General features: G+C 34.1%; 1 protein-coding gene across 4 annotated transcripts; it reads right to left on the bottom strand.

Moving 5' to 3' along the window:
• Window positions 1-1537: 1537 nt before the first annotated feature.
• Window positions 1538-18209, bottom strand: LOC100245012 (probable LRR receptor-like serine/threonine-protein kinase At1g06840). 4 transcript variants are annotated; one of them, XM_010652500.3, is made up of 22 exons: window positions 17957-18209; window positions 17579-17702; window positions 17183-17361; window positions 15382-15532; window positions 14063-14134; window positions 13902-13973; window positions 13493-13636; window positions 13321-13392; window positions 13123-13194; window positions 11761-11832; window positions 10905-10973; window positions 10579-10647; window positions 10327-10398; window positions 9991-10077; window positions 9609-9677; window positions 8976-9475; window positions 7864-8022; window positions 4182-4465; window positions 3557-3608; window positions 3170-3423; window positions 2515-2649; window positions 1538-2105 (listed from the first exon to the last, which is right to left on the bottom strand). In XM_010652500.3, exons 3-22 carry the CDS (start codon window positions 17310-17312, stop codon window positions 1761-1763), a joined length of 2880 nt encoding a protein of 959 aa, XP_010650802.1. In that variant the 5' UTR covers window positions 17313-17361; window positions 17579-17702; window positions 17957-18209; the 3' UTR covers window positions 1538-1760. The 4 variants fall into 4 exon arrangements, with proteins under 4 accessions (XP_010650802.1, XP_010650800.1, XP_010650804.1 ...); XM_010652498.3 differs by having other exon boundaries at window positions 17579-17716; window positions 17957-18188; XM_010652502.3 differs by lacking the exon at window positions 17957-18209 and adding an exon at window positions 17842-17932.
• Window positions 18210-21190: the final 2981 nt, after the last annotated feature.

The raw sequence follows: 21190 nt of genomic DNA, 5'->3' as shown, positions 1-21190 counted from the left end.
ACGTGTGAGCGTGCGTCAAGATGGGCATGAGCCCATGGGCTAGGCCTTTCTTCAGTCGACTTTTTGGACCAGGCCCACTTTTAGTCAAACAGGCCTTTCACACCGACTTCATGGGCTGCCTTGGCTTCCTACGGTCCTACCCCATTAACCGCCTCAAGTTTTAATGCGTTATTTATTTCGTTGGTCTATTAAAAATTCACGAAAAAAAATCTAGAAAAGTTAAAAAAAAAAAAAAAAAAAGTGTAGGAAATAAAGTAAAACCGTCTTAGTTTGATTTGCCATAAAAATTAGGAGGGAAATGATATATCACTTAGAATTGAATTATTTTTAAATTCTTCATTATTTATGGGTAAATAAAAATAAGAGATATACAATCTTTTTTTTTTTTTTTTTTTGAGATGTAACCCTTTATTTTATTTTATTTTATTTTTCCTTTTTAATTTTGTTCTTGTATTTTTTCTCAAACTTTCCAATTTCAAAATCCAAACAAAACCTAACATAAATAAGTATCAAAGTGTTGTTGTAGAATATTTGATATCAAAATACATTTTGTTTTTACTTCTATATATGCTTTGCTTTTCTTATCATTGGAAAATTTTTTGTTTGATGATGATAAAAGTGAAGAAATTAGAGAAAAACAAAAGAAAACACATAGATTTAACGTGGTTCAACAGATTGCTTACGTCTACGAAAAAGAGAGGAAGACTTTTACTATATGAAAATTAAGGTTACATAAAAGAGGTATTTATACTAACCCTTAGATATTTAAATTTCAAAAATACTCTTGAATCGAGGTTATTTAAATTCCAAAAATACCCCTAAACCTTACCTCGAGGGGCGTTACGCTCCCCGAGTGGAATTAAGCCGAATGATAACCTCTTTTTCTCCATATATATCTTTCACTCAATATGAATTACATACTACAACAAAAGTACTTTTAATTTATTATGTTATTAATTAGAATAAGATAATAAATTTAAAAAATGATTTTATAGTATCACTATTTCTTTACGTGTGCATAATAAAAAACATGTGGAGAAAAACATGAATCAAGTATTATTCTAAAAATCACTTAGAATGAATCTCTTAAGTTCTAAAAAACGAATAGAGTTCCAATCATAAAGGTGGCCTAAAGTGGAAACTAAGACATTGAATCCTTTCTATTTTGCTCCCTCCTCCATATTGATCTTAGTTAGGATGAAAGTTTGGGTCTAATTCTTCTCGGCCCTCTCTCCTTGATATGGATAAAAGTGGGTCTCTTTAGAGCACGGATATAAGGCGTATACTCTTTACCTTATGACAGTTACAACTACATTGTGAGGACATGTCGAAGGACTAAGATAAAAGTATGCTTAGATCTAGATCTTGAACTACATTTTGTACATATATTTTCTAATAAAAATGATTTTTAAAATTTGTCAAACGTCTTAAGTTTTTTTTTATGAGAAAAACATTACAAAACTCTTGTTACCTTCTTAGATTAGAATCACTCCAACCAGGTTCAAATACTTAGGATGTTAGCAAAAACAAGGAGATGTGAATAAGCTACACCTGATAAGTCTGTAGTGTATTGGTATTCTTAGCAATATTTTTACAAAACTAGCCATAGGCCCCATAGCATACAAGATTGTTTCTACAAATCAAACTAGTTGGGAATGAGGAAGCTAAACAAGTAATGTTACCCAGTTCAGATTTCCTAGTATTCAATACAAGCAACTTCAAAAGTCTGTCTATACCATTTTTCTGTTTCCAAAATTCCTTCATCTTGGGGCAATGGTGGGAACGACTCCACTAACAAGCTCACTGCCAGAGATATCTGATGAAACATAAGGGTTTTTGGTTGGGGTGGATGAAGATGGTGGAGATATTAGCTTTCCAGGCTCAGTGATCAAGGATTCTGTTGTTTTGGTATCCGACTCTGGCATCATAAGCCATATGTTTTCAAGCTCGCGTACCACCTGTGCCATTGAAGGCCGAGCATCTGTATCTTCCTGGCAACACTTGAGGGCCAGTTTCACAAACTTCTCCACACATTCAGAAGGGTAAGATCCCATTCGATTGTCAATGACCGAAAAGATCATACCAGATTGATATGAAACATTGACCTGATGAGGATGAAGAACAAGAATAAGTTGACTTCAATCTGCACAAAATTGCTTCAGGCATAGAATTTGAAGGTACCAGATAACAGATAATATGAAAATGTGATCAAGTGATTCTAGAGAGAACACGATATCAGCATGAAATGCATGCACATTTCAACTCTTTTTCACGATTTGTTATTAAGAAAACAGCGGTGGAGGAACTTGCGCAGATTATATGGTTATGATGACCCGATTGGCATTTGTTTTTGAGCCTGCAATCTTCTGAAGGAGACTTAAAGTGGAGGGTGTGAATTCATCGTGAGATGTGTCCCAGTTGAGATTTGCCATTGTAAATGTGCAACACAGGTAAATATTCAAAAGTTTAGACCAAACTCTCAACTAAAATTAGTTGGTAAAGAACTAGCATTACCTCTCGAACAATATTCTTGCCATGTGAGATTGGATGCATCCCTGTCAGGAGCTCTAGGAATACAACACCAAGGCTATAAACGTCACTCTTGTCAGTGAGCTTATGAGTCAAGAAGTATTCTGGATCAAGGTATCCCTGCAAAGAAATTATGTGAGTTTCATTCTCTACAGTCCAATAATTTCCCAACACAAAATGGATCAATGTAGTCATGTCAAATAAACCTCAGTTCCACACCAGCAACTCAACTAAAATAAGGTTCTTTCCAGTTCATCTCCACTTTTTCAAATACTGAATAGCACAGATTTTAGTAAACCCCTTCACCCATAAATTTCTTTTTTCTTTTTTCCTTTTTTTTTTTAAAAAAAAAGGAAAAGAAAAAAGGCAAAGGTTTTCGTCAACTCTGACATTGATTTGGAGAGTCAAAGGATGACATTTCAAACACTTAGGACATGGCATTTGTGTTGCAATCTAAACAACTAGCATCTTAAAGCGAGAAGGGGATAAGTAAACAACATCCATCTCAAGATAAGACATTCCATGAATCTCAATGTTCTGTAAGGTGATGCTGAATATACATCTTTTTTTATAGGCCATATGCTTAAGTGATCATTCAATGTTTTTATTAATTACTGTCAGATAAAAAGGTTATTCTTACCGGAGTTCCTTTTACCACTGTAGATACATGAGCTGGTGTACTTCCTTCAATATCTGGAACTGGGGCAAGTCTTGAAAGTCCAAAATCCGCAACCTTTGCAATAAATTTAGAGTCCAATAATATGTTGCTTGCCTTGACATCTCGGTGGAATATTGGAGGGTTGGCTTCAGTATGTAGGTAAAGGATGCCCTTGGATGAACCCAATGCAATGCTCAATCTCATTGCAAAACTCAGAGGTTCTTTAGATTTAGCAGCTATACCACACGTTGATTTAGAGATCAGGAGATTAGCATACAAAATTAAAATTGCCATAGAAATGAACATGCAGAAAGAGCCAAAACAATAATATTAAAAAAGCAAACTCCGTAGGAAGAATAGAAGATGTACCAGAAAGGTGATCTCTCAATGTGCCATTAGGCATGAATTCATAAACCAACATCTGCATGCACGTACAACAGTTACAAAAATGGTTTTAAACTTTCCTAGTCTAAACATATATTCCCATGAGTGCATGAAGAAAAGACAACTGGTGCTGGCACAGACACAGAAGGGGTTGGCCCTCTAATTGCTTTTTCTTTTTTCTTTTTTTATTTTAAAGCTGTCTAGAAGCTAAGTTTGAAGAGAGGAACCCTTGTACAATGAGAAATAACATAAAGGATGAGACACAAATTTCATAAACTGTGCAGCAAGTATTAGAAAGAAATTGAAATGAGGATGTAAAGATGGAAGAAAAGAGAGAAATTAAAATGAATGCATTCATGAAGAGCTATCAAATATATATTTTAAAACCTTGTCCTAAAGTCTCATCGACAAAAGCATCTTGGTTCCAGATTTCCAAGAAGTCCTTCTAAAGCCCAAAAGCTTTTGTAGATCAAACTGTTCTCATGTGTAACCGGTGGCTAGTGGGGGAGAGAGAGAGAGAGATATCCATCCTTTTGGTTTATTTATTTTGGAACCAAGTCTCCTAAAGAAAAAGTATCTGAATTTAAATGTGTTTTATAATAGAAAGTACCTGTTCACCTTCTTCATCACAATATCCAATCAACGACACAAGGTTTCGGTGATGTACCCTTGATAATAACTCTATTTCTGTAAAGAACTCCTTCTGACCTTGCAGTGATCCCTCTTGTGCACGTTTTATAGCCACAACTGTACCATCAGCTAGAATACCTTTATAGACCTTTCCATACCCTCCTTGGCCAACTTCAGCAGAGTCATTAAAATTGTTTGTAGCCAGTGCCATTTCTCCGTAAGTGAAGTCTTTCACACCATCAATTTTGATTGAGATCCTGGTAGCTGCAAAATTACAAATACAAATGCAATAAGACAAAAGAAATCATATTTACCACCATGGATGTCCTGCCTCCTTGTTTTGCAAAAGTAAAATCTTAAATTTAGCTGTATTTGAAACCAAATGTCAACATTTCAAGGGTTTCAGTATAAATTTAAAAGACTAGTATAATATATCTATGGGAACTAATATATATGTTAACAATTGACCACAAAACTATAAAAGCTTGTCTACTGCTTCTAAACTAAGCACTCCCTTTTGGTGTCTAAAGAATCAATGCAGTTGTTATTCATGTGTGAGAATTCAAACAAAAGGAAAATGTAAAACTCCATCAGTGAGAAGAAGTATTTCAAATACTTTCAGAACAAACTGCAGAATAAATAAAGTCGACATCATATACCAAGGGATAGGCTTGTCCAGCCATCAAGGTCTTCTCAGTCCTACCAGGACATTATTTGTGCTGAAGTAATTCTGTAAATAGAGCAACTGCTGACTCTGAATTATACACTAATTAATTCATTAATAATTCCACAAACACATTCTAGGCCAAATATCTAAAAAGAACAAAGCAAATACCAGTAATAGAATGTATGTGTAATGTTATAACAGTACATTTTCCTGCTATGTGTTTTTGGTATACTGAAAAATAAAAACACTAGTAAAAGACCACAGATGCCAAAGATTTTTTGTTGCTGTTGAACAAATGGAAAGGTCCCATTTCTATTAACATAGCAATTAAAAATGGAAGGAAAGTTATGATCCATGCATAATGATATGTACATTCCATTAAAAAAAAGGGGAGAAAAAATCTATTTTACTCTTAATCGAACTGTTTGAAACCTAATTCAAATCCAACAAGTCAATGGCCCACCACCCTATGGCTGATTTTCTTACAAATATCTAAGAAAACAATCATTTTTCTTTCAAATGTGATTGCGGTTATGTTAAATGGACCACGTTGCCCAATCCAAATCCAACCTTCTAACAGTTCATTGCCAAACCTACATGGGTACGGGATTTGATTGGAGCCAAAATATGTACTTTAATGGCATATATTCGATATGATTTGTGCATCAAAGGACACTCAAATCACCCAACTTGACCTAAATCGAAGCTAAGGCCCTAACCATAAGTTTAACTTGTATTTTGGAGATTTATATCAGATTCAAGGGAAGAAAAGGGTGCAAGTTGAATCACTTTAGATTTTGAAAGATCAAGAAAGTGTTAAATGAGGAAATAAGTGAGTCAAGACTCATGGACCATAAGGAAAGGCAAGATGAGGATATCATGAGTTTGGAAGATGAGAAATGACCATTATGGGGTAAGAAAGAAGGCAAGAAAACAAGGGAAATGAGGCATGAAGCAAGATTCAGCTGCATGGAAATTTAGAACTCAAAATCTGATGACAATATATACTCTGACTGTGAAGACAAATTTGGAGCACTTCCCCAAGTCCATTTTAGACATACTATATATCGTTTTGAAGCTTAGGAAATCGGGAGTCCAAGGCTTCAAACAATGTGCAAATCGGAGTTGAAATGAAGAAGTTATGGTCATTTGAAGACAACTGCATAAAGCTCAAGGGCCATTTTGAAATGATTTTGAAATTCAACTCATGAATTCAAAATCCAATTTGAAATGACCCTAATTTCGAATTCACCCACTGCCACTTTGATGTTTCTTTTTATTCAAATTATAGATTTTTACCCTATTATGAATTGTGAATGTGACATCACCTCTATGAGAGGCTAAGAAGCTAACTTGGGGCTTGAAGCATGAAAACCTAAGGGCTAGGAAACCTATAGGGATAATGGGTAAATTATTATAACAATGAGATTAATTATTGGTTGGGTGAAATTTATCAAATTTTTTTATTCTATCATTGTGAGTTAGTTCAGGGAATGATACGGTAGGTTATTACTCGATACTACTGATTTTTGAAAATTCTTTATCATTAGTTATCCTCATTTTTCCTATCGTTATTTGCCCCAAAACAAAGCTATAAGAAGTAGGAAGGGTTAAAAAGCCAAATCTTAAACTGACAATCAATCTCATTCATTTGATGGTTTTAGGAATCTGTTTTAAAAAGGAAAAATTAGGTTTCGGATGCAATTTTGAGTTATAGAACTCAAGTTGATCGTGAGCGGCCAAGGATCCCAAAACCCTAAGATCACTTTACTTAAGAAACCCTTGTTCTCTCTATTTCTATACCTTAAGTTGGATTGTGGAAAGCTCCAAACTTGAATCGATTGAACTAAAAATCAATATTCGTTTTGTTATTAATTTAGTTTCATTCACTCAATCTCATTTCATAAAAGATAATTCACAAATTGTTTTTCACTTTAGGATTTAAACAAAAGCAATTCATTTATTCTCGTATTGACAATTTCCATAAGTCAATCCCTGAGGACGATACCCAGAGTACTACAAAAGCCATAGTGACTCTTTCTCTAGTTTTTATTTATCAGAGTTGCTAGTTAAAAAGGCTAAGTATTTTGGTACAACAGAGAAGTTCGGTCAGGATTTGCATAGATTATGGTTTAGTGAATTATTTTGTGGAAAGAGTAGTGTATATAAGCCCTTATACTCGTGATTTTGTAACATCTACACCATTTGGTATTTTATACATTCACTCTTAAAATATGTTAAATCACAAAAATGTAATACAACAAACCTAGTTAACTCTAATAAGTGAAGGATTTGAATTTTCTTTTGGAATGGAGATAAATTTGCACTAATCCTTCTCATGGAAATCTCAAGATTTCTAACGAAAAAGGTTTCACTAAGGCAAGAAGTTGAATTATTCATATATATGATGTTTAAGAGTATTAAAGTAAGGATTATTTGACATTAATATCATTTTATATGCAAAATTAACAAAACAGGATTTTGAATTAGAAACATGGTAAAATGAAACATGCTATATACGGAAGGTTCTTTATAAATGTATTTTTCTTCCAGTTCTAACTGAACAACGTTGATTGTATACCCTAAGAATTGGGGTCACTTAATCAAACCCATATATTCAACTACATTCACACACGACATTATCATAGAGAATACATGCTGAACAGTTATAGCTCGAAGACAAAACAGCTCAGAGTCACATCTATAGAAACTGTTAAATGGAATTCACCATTTTCCTTGTCAAAAAAGAACATTTTTAAAAGAAGTGGGAGGAGAGGCTTCACAATAAAGGAATGAGGAGTACTTCACTAGTTCCACCATTAAGATGCTTGTTTACTTAATCAAAAACTAGAATAAGTAATACATATCTGAATGGCATTAAATTTGTGTTCTGGCTCCTAATAGATTGTAGTGAATATCAGAATTTTCAATATCTTCACATATATGTAGACCCCTAACATGGTAAAAAAAAAAAAAAAAAACACAAGATACTCACATTTACGTCTTCTTGAAATTGTATGGTATTTCTTCAAACGGTTTTTCAAGATAAGAAGAAAAACAATTGCAGATAATGTAACTGCAACTGCAATGGTCCCCAGGATAATGCCAACCAGTGCCCCCGTGCTTATACCAGATGATGAAGAGCTGCCAATCACTGTGACACAAAAAAGAAATTAAAAAAATTGTGTAATCAAAGTCATGCAAAATAAATACATATATGCATAGATGTGTATGCATGCAGACATGTGTATCCGCAACAAGAACAAGAGATCAAGTAAGGGAGAAGTGATCAAGATTCAAAGGTGAATCACAGTGCTCAAATACATACATGGGAAATGGAAAAATACGCTCGAGACATTGGCAAGCTTATCTATGCATGTGGAAATTGAGAGACATGGTGTTGATTTGGGACAGCCTTTCTGGATGCAATAACTCACCACTCAACCCACTAAAAACCTCCTCAATCAAGTATCAGATTTTTCATTTTTTTATGCCCAGAACTGCAGAATATTGTATCAGAAATATACCCACACTAGGATCCAGTAGATACAACTAAACTGGGAAACAATAACATAGATCAAATCCACATTCTTTCTGAGGTGACAACTAAGGACTAACTTGGCCCAAATATTTGGGCCATAAAAGAGCACAACAACAGAGTGCAGCATCATGTTTAGCAAATTGAATAATTATTGAAGAGAAAAGGTGTCTGTCAGATAGATTACAATGATGGTGTCCAGAAACAGGAATTTGAACACGTTTTGGATGGTGAGAAGAAATTTCACAGATGACACTGATATTACTAAATAAAAAAAGTTATAAAGAGTAATGAGGTCATACTTCAGCTTATTGATCCTAGGTGAAGCATTAACAAGTTTACCCACTTATGAGACATATAACCTATGCTTACAGCCATGGTGGAATAGTCATAAGCATTCAAACCTGCACGGAACCTTATTATGTCCTAGAATTTCATATAAGGTAGCAAAACAAGTGCGTAACCTTCTACCAGCAAAAGAAAATATGAAGTTTATCGTTTAAATAAGCATAGAATACTGTCATTTAGATCTCTCAAAAAACATGTGAGATAAGGATTTTGAGACAAACCATCCTTATAAATGTCCGTAAGCGTGAAGTTGATCAGTTCATAAGGTCCAAATACGTCACTATCTGGAATGTTCCATCCTGTGAACATGCCCCTGATTCGTAGAACCTCACTGCTATTGAACTCGGAGGAATTGTTCACATCGTCAGGGAAAAGTTTAAAGTACATTTTCAATCGAGGGCCTTTTTCCCATTCTACTGAATCAATCTTCAGCTGATCAAGATTCAAGCTGAGACCACTGGTAAGGTAATACTCAAACATATTCTGGTATGCGAGAAAATTAGAAAATCCAGGACTTTTCAATCGATATCCAACAAGAAGAGGTGCAGCACATAAACAAATCTCGAGAGATGCTGGGGAAATTTCATAATACAGTGGGCAACGTACGGCGGTACAATCAACAGTGGAGTTTACTGGGTTAAGCGTGTCATTTTCCTCCTCACTTTGAGATCCACAGAACTGAACTAGGCTCTCGTTTGTGCACAAGGGATTCCCATAAAGCCTGAGAAATTATTCAGAATAATTAATAGAGTATGTAACATGATTGGTTAACTCAAAGTGCTATGTTTGTTACAGTTTAGTAAGAATTGAAACAAATGCATGTAAAATAAAAAGGTTCAAGTGCAGAAACAAACCTGACGGTGACATTGAGAGGAAGGTCAAGAGTGCCTGAAATATTTGAAAGATCATTATTCTGAAAATCCCTGCAATATTAGATAGCATAGAAGCAATTAAGTGTGGATTCATATTAATCAATCACCTATTGAGAAATATAACAAACCCTACCAAAGAAGTAAATTACAACTTCAATTCAGAAGAACACACTGAAACCCACAAATGAAATCAAGTTTCTTGCTTATCGAAAGAAAAATGCCAGATGCTAGAAAAAACAAACACACAACCATGCCCAAATCCACACCCCACTTCCCAAACATACAAACAAGTCAGAGAAAAACACATGTAGACACACACACGCACACAGAGTATCATAAGCAAGGAGGATTATTAAGATCTTACACAACATATGTCTCATTTCCATTCGAAGTCCTGTTTTGCCAAATACTGGATGAAACAGTACCACTCAATGAATTGTTTTCCAGTGACCTGCAAGAAGAAATGACTCACGAAATAAACCAATTTGTTTCATTATATAATTCAAATTAGTTGCATCATATGAACTCTAGATGAGAATATCTTCACTAATAACTTTTAAATCTTGTGGATCACAAAGTAAGCAAAGTGGAAACTTGAATCATCCGAATCAAACATAATCAATTATCAAAAGGTACCATTTAGAGAACCATAGAATGATTAAAAGAAAAAAAAGGAAAGAGAGACTTGAAGGATGCTCACAATTTTTGTAGATGAGGAAGACCCGAAAAGTTCGCAGGAATTGTTCCAGTAAGATTGTTGTTAGAAAGATCTCTGCACAAATTGATGTTTGTGTCATATTTACCAGTTTTTTCTTTCTTTCTTTCTTTCTTTTTATTTTTTATTTATTTTTTATAGACAAATAGTTACACCAGAATTTCCAAAAAATTGGGATAGAATATCTTATATAATTCAGCTTAAGACACCAAAAAAATTGCAGGTAGAGGATCTTACATCGTTGTAATATTCTCAGAAAATCTACCAGGAGGTATGGTTCCATTAAGCTGGTTCGAACTGAGGTCTCTGAAATGTGAATATCATCAAAGAAAGTATGAATGCCTGTCATTAAGCCTTATATGAAATAAACTTGCAAAGAAAAAAAATAAATAACCAGCCAAACTGTCAATAAGTTTTAGTCTGAACTATTTAGCATCACTAATAAGAAAACCCATAATTCACTGGCACATAAAATGACCTCAAAATCTTAATTTCAGAAATAGGCAGAGTTATTTCCAAACCATCAGCCTGAAGGAACTCACAATTGATAGTCATGAACTTACAAATAACCAAGATATGGTATCTTGCTCAAGTTGGGAATTTCTCCTTGCAAGCTGCAGTTTCTGAGGCTCCTGAAAAACCAGGAAAACAGAAACATGACCAAACTTGACACCACATAAACAAGTTCATCAGCATACTTCTTGATTGTAGTTTGGGAAGAAAAAATGCTTCAAAGAACAATAAAAGTCTTCAAGTTGGTGACAGCAATTTGACACTACAAAAATTAGAGAAAATACTAATTGCGAATAATGTCTTTGTTTGCCAAAGAAAAGGCTGTATTGTTCTTCCATGTTTCAAAAGGGCAAGAAATGTGGTAATACTGCCCTCATTGGTAATCTATGAGGAAAAGAGGGCTTAAAAGGAATCATCTCAGCTTTGTTTTAATCGTAAGAGATTTTAATGAGTTGTAGTATGTCGTGTGTGTGCATAAGGAAGAATTTGGATTGAAAAGCAAATAAGAACATATATATACATATGTGTGTGTGTGTATCAGAGGAATTTGCTGTCAGAATTTGAAGAATTCCTTTAAATAATTTCCCACTGATAATTGAATAACTTATATGTTGATTCCAAAATAGATATTATCTTCAACTCTATTTTGCCCTTTTTTTGTTTTTATTTTTTTTATGTTTTCCCATTTACATTATTTATGCATTTACATAAATAAATAAAAAAAATACAGGATCAAGTTTCATGCCAAGGCTTGCATTCCATGCATGAGTAAACTAGATATTCTTGTACCCTATCTGACACCACTTTCTCAATCTACAAACAAGCATAGGATAACGATATGCACTTACAACTTCAACAATTTAGACATGTTGCCAGTACAAGCATAGGATAACAATATGCACTTACAACTTCAACAATTTAGACATGTTGCTGTAAGAAGCTGGAATACTCCCGTTGAAGTGGTTGTTGTCGAGCTGACTGCAAAAAATAAGAAAACTGTAACATGTAGAAATTGGACAAAAGATCCATACTCATAAAAATGGGGACATAAGCCTTGAACAAATAGTAGGTAACATGACCAAGAAAAAATTTAAGGACAAAAGATTATGTGTGTGTGTGTGTGTGTATTCTTCTGTGGAAAGGCTTGGCTTTGCACTGGTTAGAATATTTTATGTTTCATCACTTTTGGCACCTAGTGTGGCATCTGAGCCCTCAGAAGCCACTGCTGTTCTTTCTTATCTGTATTTTAAGTGACTGATAGTTCCAATGTCATATCAACCTTATTCGTTTGAGGATTTCTTAGTGATCATGATGACTGGAACCTCACACCTTCCTTGACAATTTCATCAGCATCAATCACGCACATATATTGCTTGTCAACTCATCACTACTCCTTGATGCAATGTGAAATTGCTGTCATTTTTTATTTGCATGATACTATGAGTGAGCTATTACTCGTATGCCCATCCTAACCACTTCAGATCCAGGCCCATTCCATGTCAATGATGCAATTGCCGAATGCTCTAATGAACCTTCATGTCTTCCTGTTTCCTAAAACTTTGAGAAACTAACTGTTATAGTTGGTTCTATTGAACAGGCAGGCTACATGCCTTCTCCGCTACAACTCCTCAGTTTGTTCGGATTCCATGCCTTCTGCTAACCCAGCAGTTTGCATCTGCTATAGTAACTGGAGTAAACTAGAGTTCCAATTATGATTTTTTTTTTATGCCAAACCATGCATATGGATATGACTTTGTTCATCATTAAATTATTGGAACAATCTCACAGCCTTATCATCCCTCAAAAACTTCAAATTGTTGATATTATCAGAAAGTTCCATACCTCCAGTGCTTCTATTTTTTGTTCAACAAATTCTCAGTGCCATGAGGTTGAGGGGACACACTTCCACAGCTTTGATAAGGTTCTAAACAATTTTGAGTTTGACAGTGATCATAAGTTGGTAAGTGATACTCAGAAAAGTATATTGGGGCCAAGTGTTGCCAATCCAATTACATAAATAAGAATGGAATGATTAAAAAAATTCATTCAAGAGTACCAAATTCTAATATATTTGCATGCAATTTCTGCCCCAGTGTAACACGAACTCTCTAATATTATGGTAAAAATATCTTCTAACAATAAACAGTTTATTTTTAAAATGATAGTGCCGAAAAAAAAACAAGCAAATAAGTAAGCAAAAACTTGGATTTAAGAAATCAAATAATATAAACCTGTTCAGTGAATATCCAAGGAAGGAAGAGGACATACACTATAAGTAACTTTGGCATTTCAGAGAATTCTGGTGGAAGATATCCTGATAGGTTGTTATTGTCAAGCAGACTGCAGAGATTTTAACATATATTAAAACCAAGTTAAAGACTCAGTGACTGCTATAATTGATGTATGCACATGATTAGTGTGTCCAAAATACATAATAATGAAGAAGATGCCAAACTACCAACTTACAAGTGAACAAGTTCTGGCAATCTGGAGAGCTCGGATGGAATTTGCCCACTAATTGAATTGTTGTTCATGTGACTGCTCAAAGGGGGAAAAAGGAAGAAAAAGGAAGAAAAAATATGAAATGAATTTTATATACACCCGAATTTAGGCTGAAAACCATCAGAAAGACACTTACAAGTGCTTTGTTTTATTCAAGTTCGCAAAAGATCTAGGAATTGATCCTGATATTTGGTTCTGGTCAATCTGTATTCTGTCCAAGTTCGGAAGATTACCGAGCTCTTCTGGTAAAGAACCTGTTAACTTGTTGCCATTCAGGAGCCTGGAAACACAAGATATCACATCTCAAATAAGAAATCAGCCAATATAACGCATTTCTGCTCTCTTAGAATACCAATAAGAATCAGAACAGTGCCAGCATCAACATTGAATTGAATTAGATAGAATGATAGCTTTATGAATTTAGAAAATGTAAGTTTTTTTGTGAACTCGCTCAAGAATATTTGCATCTCAATTATATCAGCATGTGATCTAAAAGTAGCAACATAGAACATCCAACAATCTGGCAAAGATGCAGTTCAACTTACAAGAGTTCTAAAGTTGTAATGTTTCCTATCTCCTTTGGAATGCTCCCAGTTATGTTGTTCCACATAAAATCCCTTTAACAACATAAAGAGTGAAATACATCAGGTGATTGAACAACAGTGGAATCCAAAAATACAAATTCTATGTATATATTGAGGCTCACAATATTTGCATATAAGATAAGCGGCCAAGCTCCGGCGACAGAGTTCCCGACAGATGCATATTCAGTAATTGCCTGCAAATATACAAGGATGAATTAACAAGGATAATGAAAATATTGCTGGAGTCAAAACTTGCAAGAGACTAAAACAAATCTGTTGTCATTATGCATTTTAGACAAGCCTTTGTTTTTCAGGATAACATTTTCTACTAAAATCCTCAGTTCATGCGACCTTCAAATTTAAACAAAAATACAAATAAAAGGAATCAAGTTCAGTATATTTCCATGGACATATCTAGTTAAGAAACTTTATGGGTTTTAGGTTGTTATAGTAGTGTGTGTGTGAGACTTTATGCAAAGTGAAAATTATCACCATATTGAGAGGTTAGAGGCCCATTCCCAAAAGAATCAGTAACATAAGGGTCCCTCTAAAATTCAAACCCCCCTTCCCCCCCTTTTTTTAATAATTTGGAAAGACATGATTCCCAATAATATGTGGCTCCTAGGTTGTTATAGTAGTGAGTGTGTGTGGGTGTGTGAGAGAGACCTAGAAGATTAACATGTTTGAGATAATACTCAAATCCCTCCCAAGGACTACATATTTGGATAGGAAATTCACCATATTGATAACCACTATAGATACTAGAGATTTATTTACCGAAAAATGTTCAAGAGGCTAATAAAACCTTGATCTTACAAAAGATTCTGCAAGGGCCATTCCTTTTTCTGGATGCCTAAGAAAAAGGCTTAACAAAAGTCAAATCTTATCACCAGTTTGACAAAACTGAATACATTTTATTCTTTGAAGTAGAGCTTAAATAGCAGGATTTAATGCTAATAAGGACCAGGGACTACAGGATAATACTTAGGACTATAGAAATGCTTCAGAATGTAAAAATTCTAGGGTAAGCAAGATGATGACAAAATACATGGATCAAGGAGTAGAAATGAGTGAACATAAAAAGTAATGGCCAATTGATAGCAAAAACGACCATGTTTTTTGTTATGCTGGATAATTATCCATAAGTAAGGGAGATCAACGAGGAGGTTGCCAATAAAATTAGAACAGGATGAACAAGTGGAGTTATGGTTATGGCGTGTTATGTGATTGCAGAATACCCATCGAACTGAAATAGGACACAAGATGCAACAAAAATGAAATAAATTTTTTTAAATCAGGTTGAAAGAGAATATGTATCAACTAATTTGGGTGTGAATAAAAATGAAATAAATAGGAAAAAGAAATAGATTGTTTTTATACCAATAAAGTTGTTACTAGTGTTCCAAGATAGAAATAATATCAGGAAAGATTGGAAGCATACAATTCTTTAACATGAAGATAGCTATCATTCATTGTTGTATTGAAGCACAAAACCCCTGTCCACTCCGATGTACATGGATCACCTCGATTCCAATTAGTCAAATTATTCATGGGATCTTCCAAACTTTCCTTGATTGCCCGCAATGCCGTCACTGCAAATTAACACTTATGACTATCAAAATTACATCAAGATGTTCAACATAATCTTTATGAACTTCTATAGTGGTTGTGTTTCCACTTCTGTTGTATCAGGGTGTCCCCATTGAATCAAAGAAAAATGATTTTCAAGGTCATTCTATACATTGTTATCAGTCCTATCAACAATTAGCATGTAAACATGTAAACTTGTGCACAACTTTAGGGAATAGAACAATGGTATATTTCGATTATATTGAGGTCCACCAATTTTTCTTTTCTTTTTTTGTTTTTGGATCCAGGTGCTTAGACTTGTAGGCAGAAGGCTTGTTGATAGCACTATCATGCTACTGGATGCCTTTTGAGTCAGGGGAGCCACAGAACAATGATCCTTGGAAGCCTGAGGCTAAGGAAAACATGCAGGTCTAATTTTTCAAATCCTGGGGAGTCTCCTTTGTATATACCAGTGTCTACACTGTTATCACAATAACTTCCAAGCAACAAAGTCTCTCTACCAGCTGGCCACCTTGGTTAGCAGAAGACACTAAAGCAGGCGTATCTACAAGAAGCAAGGTCTTGCACTACAGGAAGCATGCCTCTCCTTCAGGCAAAGAAGTAAAAACTATAGCCATTTCTTCCACCAGCATGATTGTCGAAGTTCATGTAGGCAAGTAATTTTCTTAGCAGTTTTAAAGAACAAGAAAAATTCAATGAATAACAATAATCAAGATATTTCTAAGATCTTTTTTGACAACAGGTTCTCAGATGGAGGTGGTCAGCCACAGGGTTACTGAACTATCTCGGTTGATAAGTTCTTAAATGGAGAAGTTTAGCCACATGGATGTTAAGTTATCTCAGTCAAGGGAGAGTGGACCATCTAGAGAGGAAAAGCGTGGTTGAAAGTGTCAAGAATGTTCCTCAAGGGTTGGAATCATGAGGAATGCTCACAAAATCAAAGAACTTACCAAGAGCTCATGAATGGGCTCAGGATTCTCCCCCCTTGAACTATGGACATTTTGACCCTATGGAGGAGGAACCAGGAGGATGCCACCTAGTGCGAAGGCAAGCTTAAATTTAGCAGTAGCCCTTGCCATGTGCAAGCCTTGGGAGTCAGGACTCAGGAGTCCAAGGCTGAAAGTCAGCCCCTGTACAATGTGTGCTCTACTGGGACCGATGCCTATCCCAGCAACAGAAATGGATCCCTATTTCCTCTGAATTGGATCAAAGCAGGCTCAAGAAGTTGCCCAACTTGGAAAGCCAACCACTCTAGCCACCAGGCCAAGTCTTTCAAGCTATCCTAACTCTAGCCTCCAACTCTAAAATTACACAGGCATTAGGTGGATGCCAACCAATTAGGTGGAAAGCTTAAGACCAATGTCACAGCTTATCGTGTGCCAGTCTTGTGAAATGGGAGCCCAGAGATATAGGTGTGATCAGCATCAATACTGGCATGTAAGCCCCCATATAGAAATATAAGACAAAAGTGACAAATATGCCACCAATAAAAATGATTTTCAGATGCATAAAATGAAATTGCTGACAATGAAGACTCTATACAAGTATTCAATATTCCCCAATAGAGTGATTAGGAGAAAGTCCATACTTAAACAAGTATAAAATAAATAAATAAACATATAGAGAAACACCAGCAACTCAAGCAAATTGACCTTCGACAGGGTCGGTAACCGTAGCCTTTGCTCCGATGAATGATGAAGACCAACATAACCACACTAACAGAACGGCTTCAATCATCCAAACTCTTGATTGAATGCAAAAGTAACCAGAATTATCAAACATCTCTTGCTATCCAAAACCTTTAAACCACTGTAGCATCCAAATCCTCTCCCTGATAGCAAAAAAAAAAACTAACGAATTCAAACCCCAGAAAAAGAAAAAGGCTCCCAAACAGTTCAACGTAACAAGAACCTCCAGAAACTTTCAAACAGTTAAGAGAGCCAATAACCCCTGTTTGGTTGCTGAGATAAATCAGGAAAGAAGAGTAAAATCAACTACCAAAATTCATATGTTTTAGGACCCCCACACAGAAAAAGAGAAAAGCCCACCTCAAGTAAAAGAAGAGAATGAAGCCTTTGCCTTCCCTGGTTCCAATGAATGAAAAAAACCAATACTCCCGATTTCAGTTTCCTTTCTTTTCCTTCAGTTCTCTAGGCAAACGAACAGAAGTTCCTAGTTGCATGCAGCTTGAGTCACAACAAAATCAAACCAATTGAAGAAAAAAACACTCACCAACCCAGAAAGCAAAAAACGAAACAAAACCAAATCTTGAACAACTAGCTTAGATTCAAGTTGAATGAAAACGAAATACCAGTAAATGCAGCCAAAATGAAGTCGGGGAATTTATTTAAGAAAAAAAAAAAACAGGTCCAAGCATCTATAAATAAAGAAAAAAGAAAAAAAAAGAATAATACAGAGAGGATTACCTTGCTTGAATGTGATGGCCCTGAGAAGAAAAAAAACGCTTATGACCAGGTCGACGGCATTAGGAAGATGGATGATGAAAGCCATCTTTTTCATTTCGGCTTTAATAAATTGGTGTTGGGCCATTTTGACTTTCCTGGGTTTTTGTTGCTGTTGTTGTTGCCTGCTCTTTGGCGGGCTTCGCCCACTCTTGTATAACTGCTGCTCTTAACTGTTATTTTATGTAGAGAGAGAGAGAAAAAAAAAAAAAAAACATAAAATAATATTATATTATATATATAGAGTATCCTGAATCCTCTTCTTCAAAATCACGGATTGCCCACAAGGACCAAGATTTCAGGCCTGCACACCATGGCGTACGGCCGCTTAGAGAGACTTAAATCCATGACATTACTTCTTTTAAAAACTGTTTTTTAAAAATAGAAAACAGTTTTATAAACTTTAAATAAATTTTAGAGAATTTGTTCTTAACAATGCAGTGGTTTTCTTAGAATAAAAACACGTGTTTTAGTTTTGAGTGAATTTTAAAAAGTAAAAAAGGAAAATTGGATATGATAGGGAAGGGGCATTGAAAATGCTGCCTACATCCAAATCAAGAATAAAGCTGGGAGAAGAATTTCAAAGCTTGGAATTATGTAGAGAGAGAGGGGTCATTATCCGGGGAGGTGACATCTCAACGCCCAACCATTTCAAAATGGAAGCTCCAAGCTGTAGCATCTGCACCTGATAATTGATAAATGCCCCCAACAAACTTTGTCCATTTCAAGGTTTTATGTCAAATTAATCCTACGAATATGATGCCTCAACCCTCATTTCTTCCCATCTTGATCTCAACTAGTCTTTGCTTTTTGAACGAGCCCACCCAACTTTGGTCTTGGATTAATCAAACTTTCGTGTCGGATTTGAGTTGGACTGGGCAAGATATCTCAAGCTTATTTGGTCATGGTTGTTTAGAATAAACTAAAGATTTGTTTAGTAATTATTTTTTAAAATAGTTTTTTATTGTTTAAAATAAAAAATAATATATTTAAAGAAAGTAGATTTTTTTCTAAATTTGTTTAGTAATTATTTTCAATTGTTTAAAATATTTAAATGATGAAAAATATTTTTTAAAAATAATAATAACTTTATATATATATGAGGATAACAAGATGGTGTTTGTTTTTTTACTGAATAGAAAAAAATTAAAATATTTAATTTTTTTTATTAAGTTAAAATTAATCTGTTGACATCATCCAAAATAATAAAATTGAATTTGAGTTTTTCTATTTAGTCAAAAAATAAACATCATCTAAGCCTAATTTGAGTAGGATCACTTTATCATACTTTGTAATTGAAAAATTAAGTATATTAAAAATATACGATAAAAAAAAATTAATAGGGAGTTATCCAAAATAAAAACTAAATACTCTTGGAGGAATCTTCTCTAAATTATTGGTATGGTTATGGAAATCACAAGTAATATAGCATGTGTGTTCTAGATCGAAGTGATAGATGAAGACCCTTGGTTATTGTCCCTAGGAAATAATCAAGTTTGACCCATTCCTTGAAAGAAGTTTTCATCGGATTCCTCTCTATCAAAATCTCAACTTTTGATTCCAACAAATGCAAAAGAGATCTATCCATAGTCAAGAAATTAATCGACCTACAAGAGATAGCTATAAAGAATAAGTCCAAAGTTTCTATATCATACATAAATACAAAATTTTTCATAGTTGACTTTTAAAGAAAAATTTATTTCTAGGCAGAGCTTACAAACTATACCCAAAAGCTAATTTCCAAGGATGATTCAAAAAATAAATTTGGGTCGTGGGGAGCTTATATCCACGAATACCCAAGTTCTAAACTTCTAGGCTTCTATAGAGATGCACCCACAAAGCCAAAATATGAAGCAATGCATTAAATTGAGCCCTGATGAAGCAGGTTTTGGTTAATGTCTCAATAAATCGCAGAGCCTGACTTTCTGACTCCCACTACGCATTGAATTTGAAACCACCCAACCAGGTGACCTGTATATGACCTAACCCTATTTCTGTCACCATCTCTTCCATCCCATTATCTTCAAACTTAAAAATGCCTCATTTCAAAAGTCATGGGGGCAGTTGAAACATTTACAAGAAATTTTTTAAAGTATAAAATGATTTTTATATTTTCATTTGTGTCCCAATTTATTCTCCAAACTTTTTTTTTCTTTCTTGAAACAGTGTCATTTATGAACTAAATCCAAATTTAAGATTGACATTGGTCAAAATGAAATTTGTAATTTACCTCTAATTTCTTACCATTCCCTTCACTTCTCTTCTCAACGATGTGCCCATGTAAAGTAAAATTATGATTAAAAAAAATAAAAAGAAAAATATGATTAAGATACCATATTTCGTAAATCAATTTAATAACTTAAAATAATTTAATAATTTAATTTAATTTATTAAATAAATTAAACCTATTTGGTAAAATAACTTCATGATATAACTTAAAATAAAAAAACAATTTTAAATAATAAATAAAAATAATTAATTTATTTTTATGTTAATAATTTCATATTATCTTTTTATGCTTTAATTATCTCTATAATCTGTTTTACTACAATTTCTATTATAACTCGATTTTATTTATCTTGATTATAATTTATTATGATAAATATGTTAATTTGACGATTTAGAATCAGTTTAAAGTTAATTTTATTAAATTTGAAGTAAAAAAATTCAATAACAAGTTTTAAGCTAATAACTTAAATATAATTTAATTTAAAATCAACTTAAATTATTAATTAATAATTATTAAATTTTATCAAAAAAATCGACAAGATATAAAACTTTTGTTTTGAGTAAAATTATGACAAAAAAAAATGAAAAATGGGATGAAGACACCTCTCTAAGACATAAAACTTTTGTTCCAATACATCTGCTTGTGTTAGAATCTGACTGAGGAAAAGTCAAAGATTGGTAACCTGTCGGTTAGAATATTACCTTTGGTTTATCGCTTCTCGAGCAACCCAATAAGTCAACAGTGAGAAATGATTAAGAAAAGGATTAGGTTTGATGAAAAGCCCGGCAAGTTTGAAGAAAGAAAATGTGGAGGTTAGAGGTGATCCAGGAGTTTAGTACAGCACACATTTGATTAAAATTCAAACGGATAAATTTCAATTCTATTTTTCTTATCACGCAGCTCAAGAACATGACTTCTCAATTCACACTATGTTAACAAAGACTCATTCCACATTATACGAGTCGTTC

Source organism: Vitis vinifera, chromosome 6 (assembly GCF_030704535.1).
Source record: "Vitis vinifera cultivar Pinot Noir 40024 chromosome 6, ASM3070453v1".
In the NCBI taxonomy this organism is placed as follows: Eukaryota; Viridiplantae; Streptophyta; class Magnoliopsida; order Vitales; family Vitaceae; genus Vitis; species Vitis vinifera.
The sequence above is the reverse complement of the archived record's forward strand: the minus strand, read 5'-3'. Positions and strand labels throughout refer to the sequence as shown.